The sequence below is a fragment of the Neopsephotus bourkii genome, unplaced genomic scaffold, assembly GCF_033783945.1.
Source record: "Neopsephotus bourkii isolate Nb327-2 ecotype Australia unplaced genomic scaffold, CSIRO-AGI_Nbou_v1 NB_1749, whole genome shotgun sequence".
NCBI classification, from domain to species: domain Eukaryota; kingdom Metazoa; phylum Chordata; class Aves; order Psittaciformes; family Psittacidae; genus Neopsephotus; species Neopsephotus bourkii.
Genome location: NW_026902223.1, coordinates 3,875,382 through 3,897,312, shown reverse-complemented (window position 1 = coordinate 3,897,312; position 21,931 = coordinate 3,875,382). Strand labels below are relative to the sequence as shown.

Genomic DNA, 21,931 nt, shown 5'->3' with positions numbered 1-21,931 from the left:
CCTGGTTTGTAAAGCCTATTCTGCTTCTGCAACAGCTGTGTTCAACAGCACATTCGTTAGCTCAGCCTCATGACTAACAGGCTGCTCTCGCCTCCAGTCTGCGGCAGGGCCACCGCAGGAAGCCGCGGGGACACTTGGCACATCCTAACGGGATGTACCTGCCTGGGGGACCAGCCCCCGGCCAGGCAGCGGGCGCTCCGCGTCAGTTCAAGGGGTTCTCGAGGGACCGAGCTCCCTCACACCCCTAGGCTTCCCTACCAAGAGCCAGCTATGTGGGCACACTTAACCGCCACCAAAATACCGTGTTAACCGGCCACGTTAGCAGACAGCGGCTCCTTGCCCGCCTGATTCCACAGGGAAAAGCCAGTTTCCCCTCCACATTAACCACAGCCCCCCCCAGGACGACCCCTGTGCTAAAATGGCGCCGAGGGCCACAGCGAGACGCCATCGGGCAACCCGAGAGGAGGAGGAGGGAGCGCGTCAGCGGGCACCCCGCCTTCAGCGCTGCGGTGCAGGCTGGGAGCTCGGGGGCGGTAGCGCCAGGAGGGAGCGTGGCGGCCATTTTGTGGCTGCCTCGCTCGTTTCTGTGAGGGGTTGTTGCGGGCATTGCGGCTCCGGAGGGAAAAGTTCGTCTGTTTTCTTTCCGTGTAGGTCAGAGGCGCCGCCGCCATGGGCCGTAAGAAGAAGAAGCAACTGAAGCCTTGGTGCTGGTATCCTTCGCTGTGGGACGAGGCGGATGTGGGGAGCGGGTGGGGGAACGGCCTGGCCCGGTCGGGTCTCTTTGCGACTTACCCCGTTCTTCCCCCGGTTCCTTACTGTCGGGATAGGGCGCTTGCTTTCTCTCTGCCCCGTTACGATTTGGTTCTGTGCTTGGTCTTGTTTCATTTCCGAGCTTTTCAGAGCGGGAATGGGGCTTGGTCAGTGTCCTTCCTCTGCTCCCCACCCCGCGGCCTAGTCCGCCCGCTCCCGCCTCCGTTGCTTGAGGCCTCGGCCGCGGTCTCATGTCCGACTTATGAAGCCAGGGCAGGCCGCAGCCGCCCGGGCCTCTGTCCTTGGCGCTCCTGCGCCCAGGTCCCTCCGGGTGGCTGGGGTCGTGGGGAAAATGGAGAACCTTCTTTATTCACTGGGGGAAGGACCTTAATGGAAGAAAGCTGCCTCTCGTAAACACTCGAGAAGTGGGGCGGATGTGGTTAACAGAGACTTGCAAAAACTTCATTTTTTTTGGGGGTGGAGGGGTTTTATACTTGTAATTGTTGCATCAGAGTCATGTATAATTTCTCGGTATCTAGAAATACTGGTGTATTCGATCAGTCCTTTGCAATCTCCTTTTTGTTGTGGGGGCTGGGGTGGTGGTGGTGCTTCTGCCCAGTCTACAACTTTTTAATAAAGTAATTTCTAAGCTTTGAGATCTTTTACCAGCTTATGTTGGAAGGCATTTGTGTTTCCATTTTAGATATTAACATATTTAAGGTTTTGGTGGAGGTGATGAACACGTTGTGTGAATGAGGAGCAGCCAGTAAATAACAAATGTGTATTTGTCTTGTGTAGTAAGATACGTGTGAAGCGTTTGCTGAAATATTAATGCTGACCTGCAGAAAGGAAGTTACATTTTGACTCTTCTGTCACATAGGTGTCCACATAGTTCTTTGCTTAAAATATTTGTTTAAAACCAGAATTCTTTAATGTCTGCAGTGAATTATGCAGCGTCACAAAAATTGATAGTTGGATAGCTGGAGAAAGAAAGGAATTTTACTGAAAACCTGTGTTCTCTTTTACAACCATTGGCTATTGAGGCTTGTTATTAAATAGGCATTTCTAAGTATTTAGCATCACTTTTGTAGATTTCAAGTTTATTTCTGCTTTAGTGCTTCAGCAATTTTAATCTATAGGTATGTAGAGAAAGAATGAATCTACTTAGAAATAAGTAGCATTTGAAAAGCACGTTGTCAAATAGAATATGGAATCAAATGATGATTCTGATTATGTGCAGAGGTCTTACCAGTTTTGTACCACTCTGAAGAGGGAACTGTTCAATGGTATGTCTGGTTACAGACATCCATGAAATATTTGTCATGCTTTGAATGCTCAGAGATGCTTCCTGTTGTGGAGTTTATTATTTTTTTCTTTAATCATAGAGATGCTAATTAGTGTTAGATAGAAGGTCACTTTCAGGATTAAATGTTTCCTTAACAGTCTTCAATAGGTATTGTAACAGGGATTTTGATGATGAAAAAATCCTTATACAGCATCAAAAAGCAAAGCACTTTAAATGCCATATATGTCATAAGAAACTGTATACAGGACCTGGATTAGCTATCCACTGCATGCAGGTAAGAAGTTTTAGACTTACATGAACTTTTCTGAACAGTATCTTGAATTGGAATTAATAGTGGACTTATAAAGATGGGGGTTTGGAGCTTCCGGAGTTTTAGAAATCAATGAGAAAAAGACAGCAATGGTGTGTTTCCAGAGCAGGAGTCCTGCTGTGTCAGCAGTCACGAAGTGTGCAGTAGAGGTCTCTGCTGTCATTTTGGGGGTGTAGGAGTGAAGGAATTGTATTGGTGTTCAGAAGACAAGTTCATATAAACTAATTTTAGAAACTAATAATTAACAGTGATCAGGAAGTACATGTCAATAACATGTTTGGCCAGAGGGATCCTTCCCATGAAGGATCTTCCTGTTTGTCTTGAAACTGGCTGATGAACATGTGCAATTTATTTGAATAGTGGTCAGGAGGACGTTTTTTCTTTGTTTCTTTAGGTACATAAGGAAACAATAGATGCTGTTCCAAATGCGATTCCTGGAAGAACAGACATTGAACTGGAAATCTATGGTATGGAGGGCATTCCAGAAAAAGACATGGAGGAACGGAGGAGGTTACTTGAACAAAAAACTCAGGGTAAAGTATAATCTAGCTAGCTATCTGGTATTTCCTAGTCTGTTTCTTACTGATACTAAGCTGTATCTGTGTTACACAGTTCTCACTTCTCAGAAGAGTAAGGGTTGGATTTAGTGCATTCTCTGACACATTTGCCAGTCATGTAGAAAGTTGAGGATGTTTTTCCTTTCCTGTTCAGAAGTAGCTGCATTTGCCTGTGCAGCTCTGACAATTACCTAATGAATATGAAGATGGTGATTTTAATTTTGAAGGGCGGGGTGCTACATGCCTGATGATGCTCAAATACTTATATTTATTTGTTACTTAAGTGTACCTTTCTTTGAACTGCTTTGGTTTGTTCTGGACAGCATGAATGAAGGTCCCCAGGTATGTTGGGGATCGTTATGGTGCGAGTCATTTCTGTTCCCTTTATTGTTTGAACATATAGGTAGGCTTACGTTAGTTTTTCTTCTTTGTAATTCAGTGGATTTTTGAACATGCTCGTAAGATTTGAATTTACTGTTTTGTTCCAACTAGAATAACCCAGAGAAAATGAATTTCACAGAATATAATTTGCCTTCAGTTTGACCATTATTTAACTGTCATTTGTATTCTTCAGCAGAGAGCCAGAAAAAGAAACAACAGGATGACTCTGATGAATATGAAGATGATGAATCTGCAGCTTCAACTTCATTTCAACCCCAGCAAGTTCAGCCCCAGCAGGGATACATTCCCCCAATGGCACAGCCAGGTTTGCCTCCTGTGCCAGGTGCACCAGGGATGCCTCCAGGTGAGATGTCTTAGCTAATCACTGAAAAGCTGAGTAGAAAGACTTGCTGCTTGTATGCTGGAAGGATAATCTGCCCATTTTAGCACATGTTCTTTGGAGACTGCTATGAAAAAGTCTTGCAGGACTGAGAAAAATTAGTCTAAATTAGATTTGCAGATAATATTTTATATTGCATTGTTTGTAAGCAGTGCTATTCCAGGAAACTCCCAGTCTTGTAGAGCTTCCTATAAAGCATTTAATCCCATCTGAATTTCTTAAGTGATATTTGTTAGTGACTGGGTATTGCTAGAGTTGTTCAAAATGTGTTTTTCTTTTTAGGTATACCACCATTAATGGCAGGTGTTCCACCTATGATGCCTGGAATGCCTCCAGTTATGCCTGGAATGCCACCTGGGTGAGTAGCAAGAAAGACTTAATATTGCAATTACATGTTCATACCATGCTTTTTAAACTGTGGGAAAAAAATTAAGATAATCAGAGAAATGCACATAGGAACCTGTGTGCACTGTAACCTTAAGATTAACCAAAGAAGTGGATGGCTCTAAACCAACATTAAAAATACGGCCAAACTCTGTGTATAAAGTATGTTGCCTTTCTCCTAACTTTATTGGGTGGTAGTATAATCATGTATGGTCTTGGTGTGTTGATTTAGAGCCTTCTGTGAAACACTCTTCTTTTGTGTGTTGCACGTATGTTGTACATCTGGTTCCGGTCATCAACTTAACTGCATAAAGATACTGGATGGTTTTATTTTTCTTGTATTTTGGGCAAAAGTAAGATGTTGTGTTTTTTGTGCTTGTTTGGGGTTGACACCATCCCCTGTCACAATGTGTTTGGAAAATCACAGTTAGATTTTTGATTTTGTCATAAATTTTCACAGATTACATCAACAGAGAAAATACATGCAGTCATTTTGTGGTGGAAACATGTAAGCATCTCATTAATGTAATTCTTAGGTACATTCATTATGCCATTTTATGTCATGTTTTTGATAAGCTTGAAATTGTCTTACTGAAAACCTCTGAATATTTCCTAAGAATTGGGGAAAAATGGTTGGGTTTTGCTGTTATGTAATATGTGAAGTTTTTATGCTCTATCTAAATGAATATTACAAATCTCGGAGAAACATATTCTACAAAATATTAGCAGAATACACCCTTAAGGGCTTGCAACCTCTCTTGAGTTCCATGTGCTTAATTCTTTATGCTGTAGGGCATACCGCAGGAACTTTGTTTCTAAGTTTGAAAGCTCACTGAGATGAAAGATAATTCTCTCCTGAGACATAAATGTTGTTGAATGAGTTAAAATACCATGATATAGTTGACCATCATGTGAATGCTCATCATGACTGCAGCTTTTCTGTGTAGAAACAGTACAAAATCATCTCAGTCTTGCTGGTGCCTTGGCCTCCTTAATCTCCATGTTAACATTCAGGTGACTGTGATGTCATGTAGGAAAAGACGCACATTAGCTTGCCAAAAATTCTGTGACACTCAGGTTCTAGCACTATTGCTGCATATTTTCAGTGCTCTTTCTGGTGGCAGCAGGCAGTGAGCATCCATTGCTTTTGCAGGGATCTAACAGTTGTCAGAGTGGGTGGCAAGACTAACTTTCTCCAGCCATTAACCTAATAAAGGGGTGATGGTGCTACGTTACCAATCATTACTGCTTTTTTTTGCATTGGTGGTTCCTTTGTATCGGTGGCAGATGAGACTAAAAGTAGAGCCTGGGCACCAGTTTGCTTTGAAGAATTAATGCTCACCTGTTATGGTGATCTTTTCAGTTTTGAAACAGCAGTGGTGAAGGTGGCTTGACACCATCAGACAAACTGCTTCTCAGTGGGGTTTTGGTCTGCACTTGGCTGCTTATCTTGCTAACTTAAGTAATAAGTATTCCTTAATTTCTTTCCCTAATCCAGCGTCTAGTGCCTTGGAAATTTTCATCAAACTTAAGCTGCACGTGGTGTATTTCTTGTAGAGAAATTGTACATACTTGTCTATAACTTGCCAGTTTAAAAGCATAGTGTTTTAGACACTTTTGCAGCCCTGTGCAGAAGAAATTAGCTTATAGTAAGGGTTGTATGTATGGGGAACATTATTAATGTGCAGTGTGGCTTAGTAGATAAGATAAAAGGAGTCTTCTAGATGCTACCTTTGTTAGGAAATACAGACCAATCTTTTTCCTCCAGGTATCAGTAAAACCCCCAAACCTAAAAACCAAAATTGGAGGTGTGGGGGAGAGGCAGGAAAAACCCCAAGACCAAAGGAAAACCTAAACCTGTTTTTAATATGAATGGAAAATATGCCATAATAAGGACTTGTTAAGTAAGTCCACTTTTTTGTCATTAGTATAGGGAATACTTACTGTAATTGAAACTTAGACTTTCTTACCCTGTACTCTCTGCTCCTTTTATCAGTATTTTGTGTATAGTTTTACACATTTGGATTGTCTGCTGTTCACTAAAGGAGCTAGAATATGTTTACATAGCATGAGGGTGCTATATCCACAAGTAGACTTGTGGTGTCAGGAGGGAGCAATAGCAGATGTACAGCGATTTGGTTGGAGTTAGCTGCTGTTTCTATTTTCAGTGTTTCTGAGTGTACTGAGATCAGGTTCTTGGAACACTGATAAAACTAGTAGTCTGAAATGGATGTCAAGAGGGACATATTCTGGAAATACAATACTAAAAGCTTGAGGAATGAAGTTGCAATAAGCTCAGGTGCTTGGAAGATTTTCAGTGTTTATGGTCTTTCTTGTGGAAAGACATTTCTAACTGTGGAGTAAGCTGGTTTTGAATCTCTTCTGCTGAGAGGTTCTTGGAAAGATTTATCTACCATAAATTTTTATCTAATACAGGTATGCCAGTTGTCTTAACAGTTTATCATTGGTGTTCATACCAGTGCTTATTTTCTGTTCAATAGGATGATGCCGATGGGTGGAATGATGCCTCCTGGGCCAGGAATACCACCTCTTATGCCTGGTATGCCACCAGGTAGGTCGGGGCTGTCAAACTCGTACTATGGTGAGAGCTAAATTGTATTTCTTTCTTTTAACTGAGATTTAGGATTTGTATAAAGAATATACAGACTTATGCTATTACCTTGATGTGAATTGATTGCCACAGAAGCAACGCTTGTGCACAGATGAAGGGCTTAGTTTATAGGTTTTGATTATAAAAAAAAAGTGTTTATTGCCACTATGAAGAAAAAAAGCAGAATATATTCTTCTTACTGCACGCACTTGTGACTTTCGTGTTGCCTGGTTTCCATCTCTCCTTTTAGTATGGCTGCAGCTGGAAAATTGTAATGATTGAAAATGTTGTGGGAAATGAGAAATAATGTTGGTAATACACCCAAGTCTTGAACCTGCTGTGTGAAGGAACTAACTGGAATTTGGTCTTTTGCCATAGCTAGAAGAGATGTTACTTGAGCTTGTGTAGCTCTTAAGCAGTCTTAAGTTCTCAGTGTTCCTTCCACCTGACCAGCAGCTATGCTGGGTGGCTTGAGATTTGCTAATTCACCCACATTTCTCACTAGTTACAGCCTAGTTATACCGCACAGTAACGTGATGGAAATGATGTGAGCTGTTGATTTACAATGTTTGAACCTCTTCTAGAGCCCTGTGCATGCAAAGTGCGTGTATTGTGATCATAGTCATCTACAAAAGTAGCCTTCTGTATGCTGTTGCACTGTGACTCACAGCAAAGCCGATGTGTGTTTCGATCAAGGTTCTCGTACTGTTCATAATGGCTGCATCTGCTGCATTTTGTGGCAGTCTTATCCCTGCACTTGGCAGCATAGGCATGGTGTGTTGTCAGCAGCGACTGCATTAATTGCATTGATTTAAACTTCTTTGCATAAACATCACTGAAGCTCTAGTTGAAAACAAAACTTCAGTATTGTCTGAAGTGTTTGAGGTTATTGCCTATGAATGGATGTCAGTAGGTGACTGCTGGCATTACCCTTTGTCATGTTTTATTTTGCTGTTGCCTTAAAAATACGTTTTCTTTGGGTAGACTTTGTTCTAAAAATACTGTGAAAAGAATTCTCTAAATCTCCTTCAGCCTGATGTTACGAATTCTTTGTTGTTTGTAGGTATGCCACCACCTGTTGGTCCTCGTCCTGGGATGCCTCCAATGACACAAGCGCAGCCTGTTACAGCACCAGGAATTCTTAACAGGCCTCCAGCTCCTGCTGCATCTGCACCTGCTCCCCAGCCTCCAGTTACTAAACCACTCTTCCCAAGTGCAGGGCAGGTAAGGTACCTCACAGCTTGGAATCTGCTGTTACAGTCTTCAGATTGCCACTGTGTCAACAATGTCTCTCCTTTATTATTTAGGAGGCCCAAGAGACTGGTTAAGTCTCTTGCTTGTCTTGATTCAAAGTTTTAATTCAGTGTAGTGCTTGAATGAATTTTAAAAGATTCTTTTGTTTGTCTTACAACAGCCATGAAACCAAACAGAAGTTCTGTAAGCACGTGGGGAAGAAAGGAGTAGGCAAAACACTTCTTTCTTTAATCCCTTTAGTTTGTCATTTCTAAGGGTGTTTTGGGTGGGCAAAGGGTTGTGTTAGTCAGCTACCGGAACCTGATTGCATAGAACTTTACCTAAAATTTCCCAAGTATAAATCTTGACATGACTTGTTCTCTCCTGTTCTTTTCATAATGGGCTCTCTACCCATAGATGGACTAATATATTTTGTAGCTTTGTTAAATTGATTAAACATTGCCTGAATTAGGTGGTTTTTTACTTTAAAAGGTTTAGGAGTAAGTTAAGGTAGCAAAAATTCATTTAAATGTTTTGGGGAGGGAAGTGGGGAGTAGCTTGTGACCTCTGAGCTTCGATTGCGCTTGTTGTGTATAAGTCCTGAAGTTTTTACTAGCTTTCAAGTGTGTTGCAGAAGCCTTTATAGTGTGCTGTTTGCATTTTGGACTTCTGCAGGGAAAATACTTATTTGCAAACCCACAATCCTTTTGTAAGAAAAGACTTAGCATAAGAAATCCTTTCATCTGGATACTTTCCACCCATTTGTTTGGAGACTTTTCACTATTTCCTTTCTTTTATGCTACAGATGGGGACACCTGTCACAAGCTCAAGTGCAGCTTCCTCCAATTCAGAAAGTCTGTCAGCATCTTCTAACGCTCTGTTTCCTAGCACAGCACAAGTACGCAGGAAGTCACAGTTAAAAACAAATTGCTTTGCAACTTAACCCTTTGGACCGTTCTGTAAAATCTAAAATTGACTAAACATCTTCAGATAATCTCTTGGTATATTCCTGATTATGTTTAGCTGGTAAAACTGCAGAGTCCTGGATTGAGAGTTACATCTTAATAAGCAATGTCAAAGTGCCCAATTTTTCTTAGAATGAAAGAATGAAATGTTACATCCTGGTTCTAAAGGGTTAAAAAAGCATGAAAGCAGTTAAATGCATTTTAGTGGGCAGTGATTAGCTTGATGCATGGTGAAGGCTTTTTTAGTTTATGTTGTTTATGGTACATCATAATGTAGGGAATTCTGTAATTTGAGTTACGTGCATAAAGTTGACATACTTTGATTGGAAAGGTCAGATAATTGTGACTGGAAACAAAAGCATTCTCTCATAACTAAAGCTTGCTTTGGAGATTGCTGTGTCTCCACAGAAAGCGTGGTAAAGCACACTTTCCTTGTCTAAGTTTTATTGAGGAAAAAGTAGGAAAGATGAAATGTTGGAATCTGTAGTGAGCCTCATACCTGCCTTCAGCAATTATTCATTCCCAAATGAGATTAAAGATCTGTAGAGAGACGTAGTAAGTTTGTGACCATACCGCAGAGTTTTTATAGAGAGAACGCTTAAAAACCCTGACACAATAGAGCTTTCTTAAATATTTAATTTGAACATTTCTTAAATACCTAATTTTAATGAATACTAACACTTTGAGCTGTACTGTACACTAATGGTTGCTAAAGTATGCTCGTTTAGTGAGAGAACAGTGAATTTATCCTTAGGGCCTCTTAATAGAACAGTGATTCAGGAAAGATTTAGACATTTACAGAACTTGGTATTTGAGGTAAAAAATTTGATAGTGGGGGGGTCTTTTTGTTATTGTTTCTTTTCTTTCTAGTCGTGGGTTTTGACCTGCAAGTCTTAGGCTTTCCAGTGTGTATTTATGTATATGTGTATATACTGGGTTTTATTTTGTCATGTTTTCAGTTGCACTAGTATGCAATCAAGCTGAACTTTTCTTTTGTCAATCTTGTTATAATTATGTATCTCACTGGAAGGTTTCAGAGGTCTAACAGACATCTCTTCAGTTCTTGTGCTTTGAGAAATAAATACTGATCTCTCTGTTTCACAGGCTGCAGCAGCTGTTCCAGGTCCAGTTGGTACTGATTTCAAACCTTTGAATTCTACACCTGCAACAACAACAGAACCCCCAAAACCTACATTCCCTGCTTACACACAGTCTACAGCCTCAACCACTAGCACGACAAACAGTACTGCAGCTAAACCAGCTACATCTATAACAAGTAAGCCTGCTACCCTCACAACCACCAGTGCAACCAGTAAGTTGATCCATCCAGATGAGGATATATCACTGGTAAGTTAAAATACTTTCATTGTCTTACTGGAACATGCTATTTATGCCGATATGGCTGGTTAAATACATTTTCTTCTGCAGTCTGTGTTACGTGTATTTTATTAATGGTGAGAGTACAAGCTGTGCAGAATGAATGTCATAGAACCATGCACTGAGAAAACTTCAGTTGCAAAGTGCTCACTGGCATATTGCAATGATCTTGCTGTAGATCTAAATGATAAGAAATTACTCAACCCAAAATATAATATGGACTTTTTCCGCTTGTGACTTAAGCGTAAAGTTAAATAGATACAGGTAATGAGTGTAGGACAGAAGACTTAAGAGTTGAGGTGGTTTGGTGCTATTACAGCAGTTAGAAATATGGAATTTATGGATTAAACAAATGAACCTTAATTTCTGTTTATATATCTTTAGATTTGTTTGGCTTTTTTGTCTCAGCTTGTGGGGAAAGGGCTTTCTTCAGCTGAGGGAGGAAGAGAACTTGTGTGCAAAATGCTAGATTGGCTGGTAATAAAACAGTAACTTTGAAGGAAGGGAGAAAAATCCAAATGTTACTGTGTAGTGTTACTAGTAGCGGTCTTTGAACTCCTAGCTGAAATAGTTTAGTGCTGGTAATCTACTTTGTTAACACTTTTACTTTGCTTTTGGTGAGTTCTGGGTTTGCAGTGTGTTAACAGTTGTCTGTTCCTGGTTTTAGGAAGAGAGAAGGGCACAGTTGCCCAAGTATCAGCGAAATCTTCCTCGACCGGGACAGGCTGCTTTGGGTAATCCCCAAGTTGGACCAATAGGAGGTATGATGCCACCACAGCCGGGAATTCCTCCACAACAACAAGGAATGAGACCTCCCATGCCACCTCATGGTAATCATAAGTTTCCCAGCTTTGTTTTCTTGTAAAGATTTGTCTATGCTAGAAACTCTGCTGTCAGGGGGAGGTGGGTGAAGCTTTTCACAAAATGCAGCTTCTGCCCATTATTTAGTTAAAATCTTCTTTGCATCTTAAATGTTCTGTCTGTAGGTCAGTATGGTGCTCATCACCAGGGCATGCCAGGATATCTTCCTGGAGCGATGCCTCCATATGGTCAGGGACCTCCGATGGTGCCCCCTTACCAAAGTGGACCTCCTCGACCTCCAATGGGAATGAGACCTCCTGTAATGTCGCAGGGTGGCCGCTACTGATGCTACTACACACGCTCTAATAGGTTTGGAGATTAAACCTTTTCTCATCTTGTGCTGTTAATATAGCCGAGCTTCCGTCAATTAAGGCTTCATTGTGACTTTAAAAAATAAGTATCTTCCCACATGCAAGGAGCTATTGGACATTCTTATTTTACATGGGAAAAAATTATTTGGAATAATAACAGGAACTTTTCCTGATGTTGCAATTTATACTGTATGGCTTCTTTTTCATGTTTCATCTAGGTTTTTAGAAGTGAAGTATAGTAAATATGGTTCGTTAAATTGTGAAGGCGCTGGAATTACATGAACATACCACCTTAAAGGCAAGTTCTGTAACATTATGTTGCTATTTGTGAAATGATGCCTTCACAGCACTTCAAGTGCTGTTGGACTTCATGTCCCCAACATAGTTTGGTGAGGGCTGTAACTGTTCCCAACTACTTGTACATTTAAGTCTGAACTTGTAACAATATTTAATGTATTTAGAGTTCCTCCTGTTTCAGGGTTTAAGTAAACTGACCCACTAAGGTCGTGTGACTTTTCTGTATTGTTACAAACTTCATTGTAATAAAAGAAGAGAAAAATTTATATGCCTTTTTATTCATGACCAGCTGTGGACAACTGCCTGAAAGGTTTGTACAGATGCATGCCATCGTAGCTGTTGGTGTAGTGAACGCAGTTATTGGTGCTGTTTTAGTAAAATCTGAATTCCTTGTTCTAAAATTAAGTCACTCCTTAGCTGCACTTCTTAGTAGACAAAGACCTGTACACTTATTAACTGACTCCTCAAAAATGAGGCTGCAGCAGGCATATCTTAAGTCTTGGTTGTAACGTCTCTTAATGAATATGGTTGTTCATTTGTGCTTTCTTGTCCTTAATAAATTTTAAATGATTTCTAGTCCTGGCACTTACTTGTAGGATGTATAAGTGATTGCTCTAAGATGCATCCTAGTGCCAGGTGTGTCTTCTTAGTTCACTCTTCAACTGACTCTTTTTAATGTGCAAACACAAATGAGTTTCAGGAGTCTTTTAGATGAAGGTTTCTAGAAGCTTAGGTGCATGTCACATGGGTGAGTGACTTCCAGTTTCTGTATTGAAGTTGACCTGCAAAAGAGAAAGAGTAGCTTGACCTTCCCAGTGTATAGAAGACAGAGGGACAAGAGTAATGTGTTATATGGTATATTTTTACTTTATATGTTCAGAATTTCAGCTCTCAACAGTCTGAAAGATGAACCATCAGTTGCATACTGTGATCAGATGACACCTGAGTTTCTGGAGCCATTTAACAGAAGTGTCTAAGAGACCTTTTCATCAGTCCTAATAACAGCTATTGGAGAGGTCTTCCCCTCTGCAAGAGTAGTGATAAGTTACTGTCATGGTTGTAATTCTCTGAATGTGTAACATCACTATGTTAGTGCGTTGTATTTCTGATGAGAATGAAAATGTAGAGCCAGACTTTTTGGAGGGAAAGCAAGAGGCTCCCTGGTCTCCTCACAGCAGGGGGCAAAAAAAGGAGTGATGAATTTGTCATTTGCAGGTCAACTTTAAATACATGTTCCAGCCTCAAGCCTTATCTGTGCACTTTAATTTATGGGGATATCTCTTCTTCTAGGGTAGGTTAGGAAGATTATCAGTCTTTTTGTGTCAGTTAATATTTCATGGATGTTTTATAGATGGAGTTTTTACTTAATTATAATACAGAGCATTATGGCTCTTTTTCTTGAAAGTCTGGGCTTTTAACTGCACTGAAGTACCTCATGTGGCTTAAATCTGTACTGTCCCTTAATAATCCAGAAATACAGTGCAGCTAAAATAGTACATTATACTAATACATCTCAGTTTCAAATCTGGGGTCATGGAATGGCTAATGAAACCATTAGAACGTTTTCTGCAGTCCCATTGCAGCTGAATGGCCTTAGTGTGAAGTGCTCTTTCTGAAGTGTTTAGCAGTTTTAAGACCATAACTCCAAGCCTCTATTGAGAAGCAGTTCTCTCTGATCACTGATGTCTGCTGATCACCTGTCAGATGTGCAGCATTTGGCTTGCAAATGTGCTGAGTGGACCTTGATGTCAGATCTTTCATTAGCTCTTCATCTTGCTTTATACAGAAGTCTTAACAGATAAACCTGTTTTGCTTAAGCAGTGCTTTTATACTCTTAATTTTCTTCTGGTTTTCTAATAAGGACAATTACAAAACACTGAAGAGATTTTTACAATGTCTTGCATTCATCCTTTTTGTAACAGTACTCATTAAATGAATGGATTATAAATTGATCTTAACTTCTGCTTTTAAACCTGTAGAACTTGCTTTTTTCTGACGATCACATTGCTGCTGTAATGCTATTTCTCCTCCTGTCCCTAGTAAAGTAAATACCCTCTCTTGGTGTCTTTCCCTAACTTTCTGTATGTTGTTTTCAGACCCCTACTTTTCCTGGGATAAATACTTTAAAACCTTACTGCATGTACTGTTAACTCAGCATATTCTGCAAGTTGTATTAAGAGTTCCTGTCTTTTAAATAGTGAATGTCTCATTGTTCCAATAATAGCACCATTTTGTAGCCAGTAATACTACATAGACTTAGAGCTTGGATGCATTTTAAGATTGAACTTTCCTTCGTAGTAATGTTATGATAATTCCTCAACCAAGTACTGCCACATATTATTTACATGGGACTCTAATAAATCTTTTAACAAGCAGGTGGAGGATTTTTTCCATGCTTTTTCATGTGGATATGTACTTTTCTGCTCCTGTCATTCCTGTGCTGTAAGAGCTGTAATGTGGCTATCTTTAATTCCTCTTGTCTCTTGTGTGAGCTCTTCTGTAAGCAGGCAGGTATTTCACTGCATATGTTGTCTATTGGTCTCTGCCTTCATTTCTTTGGATACTGCTTCTTAATCTTCAGAGAGTTGGATTTATGGTGCATTTTCCCAAAAAGAGGAAAGCTAATTGGAATGTTGTAATTGCTTGCGTAAAGACTAAGTCTTGATTTATAGTACAAAGTTCAGTCAACATGATTGTGCCAGCAAAATCCCTGATGTAATGCAGCCATGCAAGCAGGTTTTTTGCTTCAGTTAATCTCTCCCTGGAAAGAAATTGCAGGAGTCTTTCTGATTACAGAAAAGCATTTGTCATACCTGTTGCAGGACCCTTAGTGATACAATTCATAGGCAGAACCTTTCTTTTTTAGTTGTTGCCAAAATTTGCCATGGCAGATATTACAGTAGAGCTAAAACTTGCAAGTGGACTTTGATTGATCCTTAAATTGGAATATAATGCAAACACTGAATACAAAAAAACAGGCTGGAAGAAAATGTTTAGGCGGGAAAATGTTTAGCAAAATACTTGGAGTTTATGGCATCCAGGACTTGTTTAAAAGGTTCTAAATTATTTTATGCATGGTCTCTCAATATCATTATGAGAAGTTGATCTCACATCTGAGTTTTAGAGCAAAAGGGATGATACTGGCATGAAGGAATCTTCGGAAAGCCCAGGCTTCAGGAGTCTTGATAAGACTGTCCTGTGCTTCCCTGTGGAATATCTTCCTGCCTTTGGCAAAGGTTGCTTTAAGTAAAATCTGTAAGATTTAGCTGGCTGGTATAGACTAAAAAGGGCTTCTGATTCTTCTACAGAGGAGATTTTTAGGTGCTGATAATAAATTTGAGGCTGGGATATATATGTTATTTCAGTGGATAACTACTCCTCGCTCTGTGCATGCATGAGAGAATATACACAAGCTTCTAGAAACATTTAGCTGCATGTGCCCTCTATGGTTTCTTCAATTATTTTAGCATATGGAGCTCTTGAACAGTACTTACATAGAACCATATAACTTATTTTCTTAAAGCTTGGATAAAATTGAAAAGAATGTATAACCTGCAGTTACTTGATAGGAATCAAAGAATTCTGCAAACAAGATTACTTCAGTTTTATAAAGAGCAAGAAGGGTATTATGACTTCAGTTAAATTGGGACTCTGATATACCAGTCCATGAGCTGGCGCTGCAATTTAAAGTGGCAATTAAAGACACTTAAAAGTAATAGTAAACATCTTAATAATTGTACTGGTCTAGCTTCTACATAAGTACTAAGGTGAGGGTGAACATTTCCAGTGGCTGGTGGGATCTTTAACTCTACTTTTTGTGAACTAGTACAGTAAATACTGTCAGTTATGGGAAAAATGCCCCTAGACAACTGACTTTAGTTCCATTGATCAAGATACAAAGCAAGCCAGTCCAATTCAGATATAGCTACGGGCTGTAAATTGGGGCCTGCCAAAATAGGTGCTATAGCAATCATTTTGTTTGCTTGATCACTGGAATTCTGTTGACTTTGAATGCATGTCTTTCACTTAATTGGGTGATGTTTTTTCTAAAATTTAAATTTTTCTTCTTCCTATAGCCCTGCCATAGGACAGGCTGAGGCAGAGTCTCAGTGTTGCCCTGTTCAGTCTGAGGCAAGTGGGATTTATTTTATTCATTCTGGGGGCTTTCACAGCTTTATGGCTGTTGGATATTTATGTCCCCAAACTTGCAGCAAGTTTGGTGAAGGCCCCTAAATTTATTTTAATTTAGGTTTTTTATTCTCTTTTGGTAGATGGGCTCTATATTAATATTTATCTTTTTATTATTGTTGTGTTTTTAAGAGTCTTAGGGGGAGGGAACATGTTTTAAGATGTTTGGGTACCTTTTCTCTTTCCGGAGCACGGTTCCTTCGCAGCTGCTCAGGTAGTCCTTCAGCCACACTGCCCCCTCTCCCTCTTCCCCTGCATTGCATTTGTGCGGTATTCGTTTTTGGGTTTGGTAATGTGACTTTGTGTAGTCTCTGAACTAGTGTCATGTAAATAGCAATTACTAATGTTTCCTCTTCTGAGGAGATGTATCTGTCGAAGTGCTTAAAATACTGAGGTTTAAGCTAGTAAGTGACATTTATAGTCACAAAATTGCATAGCCTAAATTATAGAATATAGTTTCTTTGGAGGAGGTTTAATACGGCTGCATATGTGAACTGCACCCCAACAAATATTAATGTAGAGCCCTGTGAAGAAGTAAGAGATTCAAGCTGGTAAAGTAGAATAGAAAAATGAGAAATGGTGCAGATTCTTCAGTTCATCAATTACAGGAAAAATCTCTTCCTTAGTCTCTCAAAGACACCAAACGTCACAACATTTTGTCTATTGCAGCAATACAGAAAGTCGTGCTTTTTTGAAACCTTGTGAAATTTTACTGCATGTTCAAAATTTGCTTCCATATATGCTTATGTGAACTTCCTTCTTTCACACAGTGACTAGCAAAACCTTTTACCCTTTGTGGAGAAAAATGAGCTTTAGTGTTGCTGCTCATTCATTCAGATGTATTAGCTTTGAACGCTTGAAGTTGCTTAAAGACAGCTTCAGCTTCAGAAGAACAAGTTTCGTCCACAGAGGTCATGCAGCCTGTCAGCAGTGAAATAGAAAACTTAACAAATTTGGGGTCTGGTTTGGTAACTTTTTTTTTTTTTGAGGTACTTTTAAAATGTGTAGTGTTTTTTGATGAGGAGAGACTAAGTAACGACCCCAGTGTGATTTCCAGTGACTTTAATTAAAAGATAGAGTTGAGATTTATAGTTACAGGAGTGTATTTCACATTCCTGTTTGTACTCTGCCCTTTGCATTTTCCCTGTAGAAGCCCCCCTAAATGGTCCAGTCTGACTGGAAAACTGGCATGTCGTCTGTTAATGGTTTCAAAATGATTATTGAGTGTGGTGTTGCTTTTCTAATTCTTGTTGTGGTGCTACCCTTGATCACAGTGAAGATGAGAACAACACTTGAAGATGCACTACTGCAGCTAGTATTTGTTTCACGTATGTAGTCTGTGGGAGAATTTGGCTTAGTTCTTATCTCCCTAGAAAGTCTGATGAAACTAACAAAAAAAGCTGTATGGCTTGTACTTCTTGCTTTAATTATCTGAATCTCTTGGACACTCAAAAAGAAACACGGGCAAATCTCAGATGTCTGATGCTGAACCTTGTTATCAGTTTCCGTTTAAGACTGATGCAGCATTAGGTAATTTTTATCTGACTTCTCATAATCAGCTTTCTGTCAAACCCAGAAAGCTGAAATTCACATGCATATTGTGTACAGTAGAGTACCCTGCTTGGATCCACACTTGGGTTATATTTTATAAATTGATACCCTCGTGAGAGCTAAAAGTTTCCAGTTCAGAGACAACTATCTGTTTTTGTTGATGACATCTAGGTTTGATAAACTCATGGAAGGAATGTCTCCAGATGCAGTTCCTGTTTTCACTGTGTTTAAGCTCTGTGTACTAATACTTAGGAGCAAATGAACCATTTATTTGTGTTTTGGCATGTTTTGTGAGCAAAACAGCATTTCTCCACACAACATTGCTGTGGATATTTTTTTCTTGAAGATGCTTATAGACAATTCCAAGATAAATTTCGTGCTCTCTATTTGGGAAAGATGCATTTGACATTAAGACAACTCCACAGTGTGTCATTGTATGAATCACAGGGGTTTTGACTCCTGAGTTTTCCTGCTGCACTGCAGGTAGCACTTGTAATTTCTGGTGGGTACTTCACACACGCTTCACTTCCATCCTTTACATTCCTCTCCTTTCTTGTAAGTCATTAAAGGATTGGACAGGACCAGGTTTTGGTCTTGTTTTCCCTCTTTGGGAGTTGGTAGCTTGGGCAGATTACATTTGTGTTACTCCGATCTATTACTACACATTAATGTTTGTCCCTAAATTTGTAGCAAGTCATGATGTGATTTTTTATATTTTTTTTTAATTTTTGTTTTGTCCTTCAAGATCCATGTGCAGTTAATTAAGTGCTGAAGTCTTTCAATTCACAAGGATGGCATATTGGCTCTGTGCTCTTCGCTGGGAGTATCTCCTCAGCTATTAGACCAGCTGGCCTGACATCTTGAAAACAATTTGTGGAATCCTCATCCAGTGCACATGGTTCACATTTTGCTCTTTTTGTAAAGTTCTGTTAGCGATGTTTTCCTCCCTGCCTCCTTGTGTGGATCTAAGGGGGATAGCTGACCAAAAAAAATTGACACTGTAAAAGAGATCTCTATTTTGAAGCCCAGTGGTGTGTTTTTACTGACATGCCAGTATTGCAGCTCTCAGGATAGCAGCAGTCTGCGTATCACGAAGTCATACGTCTCACTGGTTGTGGAATTTCTTTTCTATGGATGACTGTGTTTTAGTGACTTTTATAGGTACTAATGGAAGTTGGTCTTAGAGTTTGGAGTGGGGTTTAAGCTTAAGTAGAGGTACATGACCTTTTATGGTTTTTTGTTAAGGGCAGGAATTACTGATACTCTGCTAAATGGAGTGAATTTGCACCCACTGTTTTTAACGAGAGAAGCAAAGGGGACGTGGGGCAAATAAAGTGTGTAACACGCATGAGATTTTGGTTTGCTTTAGAATTGTGTGATGAGTTTATAATGTGTTCTGTGCCTTGCCTAATGAAGGTTGTAGCCCTTAGATTGTAGCCTAACTGAGGAATAGGCTATTTCCAGAAGAATGTTTTAAAAAGTCTGTACATTTGGAGTCAAAATAATCAGACAGTGAAATGATGGTAGTGACCAGGTTCTGTAAAATGTAGCTATTGGTGACTACCGTATTTTGCTGTAATGGTGGGGGTAGGTAAATACTAGTTCAACAAAAGCTTTGAGGCAGCCTTCCAAGGGATCAAGATAGAGTTGAAGTGATTCTACAGTGTAATGTGCATAAGATTCTTTTTTGAAGCTTTAGGAAAACCTTTGTGAGAGTTTTCTTACACGCTGTGAGCAGCAGCTTTATGCAGACTCTTGACTGCCAGAGTGCAGAGTCTCATTAAGGCTCTAGTAGAAGAAAACACAGTTTGAGTCTTGTACCCAAGGATCCAGGATGTTGTTCTTGGTCGTTTTTTCATAGCATCTGATGAGTCGGTATTGACCATCCGTGGTATGAACTGGATGTGAGGGTCGGTGTTTACTCATCTGTTGGCTGTTGTGAATGGTGAGGTGCTTGCACCTTTTGAGCAAGTTCACAATAGCTTGACTTATTCTTACTTCTGACACCTCAACTCTTAGTTCTTCTATTTAAATCTTAACTGTGTTCTCGAGTGCTATTCAGAAAGGGGCTGTGTGGAGAATTTTGGCTTCTGCTGCCCTTAGTAGCCAATGTGTATAAATGGTTGTTGCCAACATTATCAGAAATTAATCCCATACGGCCAAAGGTAGCTAATTCGCTGTCTTCCATTTTAGGAAATTACATAATCCTTTGAGATAAAGATGTCATGCAGAGCTTTTTACTCCTTTTTTTTTTTTTCTTTGAATTAATTGCATATATGTTACTTGCACTGAATTCTTCAGCTTCTTTCCCCTAAATTTTAGTGGAAGAAAATACATTTTGCTCTTTCATTTGTAAAGTCTAGAATAAGAAAACACACTTTGAGACTGTTTAATGAAGGAACCTGGCAATGTAAGTATTGTGTTTTCTTTCGTTTGTGGTAGGCAACAGGATTACCTTGTTAAACTTATGGCAGAAAAGTAAGGGCAAATTGAAAGTAGTTTTATGGTTGCCTTTACTTCATATGCTTTTCTTAAGCAACAAATTGTGGTAATTGAAGTTTGGCAGCTTTTTAAATGAAAAACTAAATTCTGGGTGAAACTTCTTGGTTTAATACAATTTGTGTTTTTGTTAACTAGCAGCAGAATTTCAGCATTTGCTACTTACTGGTAGAGAAGAAAAATTCCACAGCACTGCCAGTACAGGTTAGTTTAATCTGTAAGTACCTGATGTTCCTATTTGAAATAATTTGTTCAAATGATACCACTTAAATACATGAGGGGATTTTTGGTCTCTGCAATGTGAATGTATCTGTTATCTACCACTGTTCCCAGTAGTGAGTGAACAGCTAGATTTTTATTTTTTTTTTGAATATCTGCAGTGGTTTTAACTACACTTGTTGGTAACATCTGCAACCACTCAGAAGGAAAACTTAATACAGAAACTTAACAGACAGCCATTGGTGTTACTGAAAAGCATGAAGATCTAAAGTTGAAGTTATTTTTTCAGTAACACGCTTATTAAAAAAGAGGCTGTTTTACCAGTGAACCAGTTACACGATACTGTATTTGATGTGTTGGGGAATAAGCATTTGTGTTGGTAAGAATCCATAGCAGCAATTTTTATTTTCTTTAGTCATTGTTAATATTGTCTCCTAACAACAGATTTTACTTCGTTAGGCTGGTAAGCCAGGATCTGCTTGTTCTCTGCTTTTATTGTTTGGTTTTTGTTAGCCCATTTCAGCACTTCAGAGGCTTCTTGCAAATGTGGTTTTGCCCAGCTGTTTTATCTTACTCCAGAGTTACTGCTCTGCCTATTTTGTTTTTCTTCTGCCCTATTCCATATTCTTGGAAATTTTGGCTTTTTTTTTTAATTTTGTTTATTTTATGGAGTATTTTACACCTTAAAATAGGAGAGATCCTTTGTGATTGGCTAAAAAAATGCAGCCTTCTCCAGAATAGCTGCACATGTTTTTAGTTAAGCTTTGTGTACCTCATACTTACATATCAGCACAGGAGATGACAACTTGCTATGCTGTAGTACATAGTATAGTTTCACAGATCGATGATCTGTAATAATTCACTTCTCAAGGGCATGTTATCACATGGTGAATTTGAGGGGCTTTTGACATCATTAGTGGCTAATTATATAGAAACTAGGTGTTGGGAAGATCACACTAGTGTGGCAGTTGAACACACTTCAGTTTGTCAGCACATGTGAATGGCGTAGAGTGGCTTCATGAGAGACTTGATGCTTCCATCAGTATTGCTTATTTTTGAATTTTGAAGTATTACCTGACACTGCAGAATTCATGCTGCTAACATAAAACTTTTCAAGGGGATTGTATCTTCCCAGGCTTTAGAATAATTGCACTTGAAGCCCATCTTGTGGCATCATCTCTGCATCAGTTCCGTTACTCACACTAAATTGCTTTGCAAAACTAGCTACGTGCAGATTTTTTACTAATGTTGCATAGGTGTTTCTCCCTAGAAAAAGAAGGCAAGTTGTACAATAAAACTGTATAACTTATCTTTGCCTATATTCCCTAAATCTTATGCATGAAAAACAGGGATACCTTGCTGTGAGGTCATTGTTCTATTAACAGAATGTATGCATCTTCTTTTTAACTTCTGTGGTTGGCCCTAGTTGATACTTAATGCAATGCTCTATGCTAAATTGGAATAAGTAACTGATTGCTTTGGCTGCTGAATTACTTTGTGAAGTCTCAGTTTTGGCAGTGGTTGGATGCTGACCTGCACTACTTGTACACCAGCTTGGCAATCAGTGGGGATAACTAAAGGATAGTGGTGTTTTCTAGTATTTTTTCAACAAAAAGTGCATTTGTCCATGGTAGATCCTAATATGAGCTCTGGTAGAACATCGTCTCTTTGTGAAACTTTTTATGGCAATTAATTATAGTACTTCTTGCTAGAATTAAGTTTATTTTCTTT

The 21,931-nt window shown here is 39.3% G+C and overlaps 1 protein-coding gene across 10 annotated transcripts; it reads left to right on the top strand.

Moving 5' to 3' along the window:
* The first annotated feature begins 522 nt into the window (after nucleotides 1-522).
* Nucleotides 523-16,876, top strand: ZNF207 (zinc finger protein 207). 10 transcript variants are annotated; one of them, XR_009729013.1, is made up of 13 exons: nucleotides 523-710; nucleotides 2,204-2,330; nucleotides 2,761-2,899; nucleotides 3,498-3,668; nucleotides 3,987-4,062; nucleotides 6,590-6,690; nucleotides 7,763-7,923; nucleotides 8,738-8,830; nucleotides 10,002-10,244; nucleotides 10,942-11,104; nucleotides 11,261-11,444; nucleotides 11,665-11,744; nucleotides 15,820-16,876. XR_009729013.1 is itself a non-coding variant. In XM_061377087.1 (12 exons), the coding sequence occupies exons 1-12, from the start codon at nucleotides 670-672 to the stop codon at nucleotides 11,419-11,421; spliced, it is 1,491 nt and encodes a 496-aa protein (XP_061233071.1). In that variant the 5' UTR covers nucleotides 523-669; the 3' UTR covers nucleotides 11,422-12,009. The 10 variants fall into 10 exon arrangements, 9 of the variants coding, with proteins under 9 accessions (XP_061233071.1, XP_061233065.1, XP_061233068.1 ...); XM_061377087.1 differs by lacking the exon at nucleotides 15,820-16,876 and adding an exon at nucleotides 4,549-4,596 and having other exon boundaries at nucleotides 3,501-3,668; nucleotides 6,590-6,660; nucleotides 11,261-12,009; XM_061377081.1 differs by lacking the exon at nucleotides 15,820-16,876 and having other exon boundaries at nucleotides 11,665-12,009.
* The last annotated feature ends 5,055 nt before the right edge of the window (nucleotides 16,877-21,931 follow it).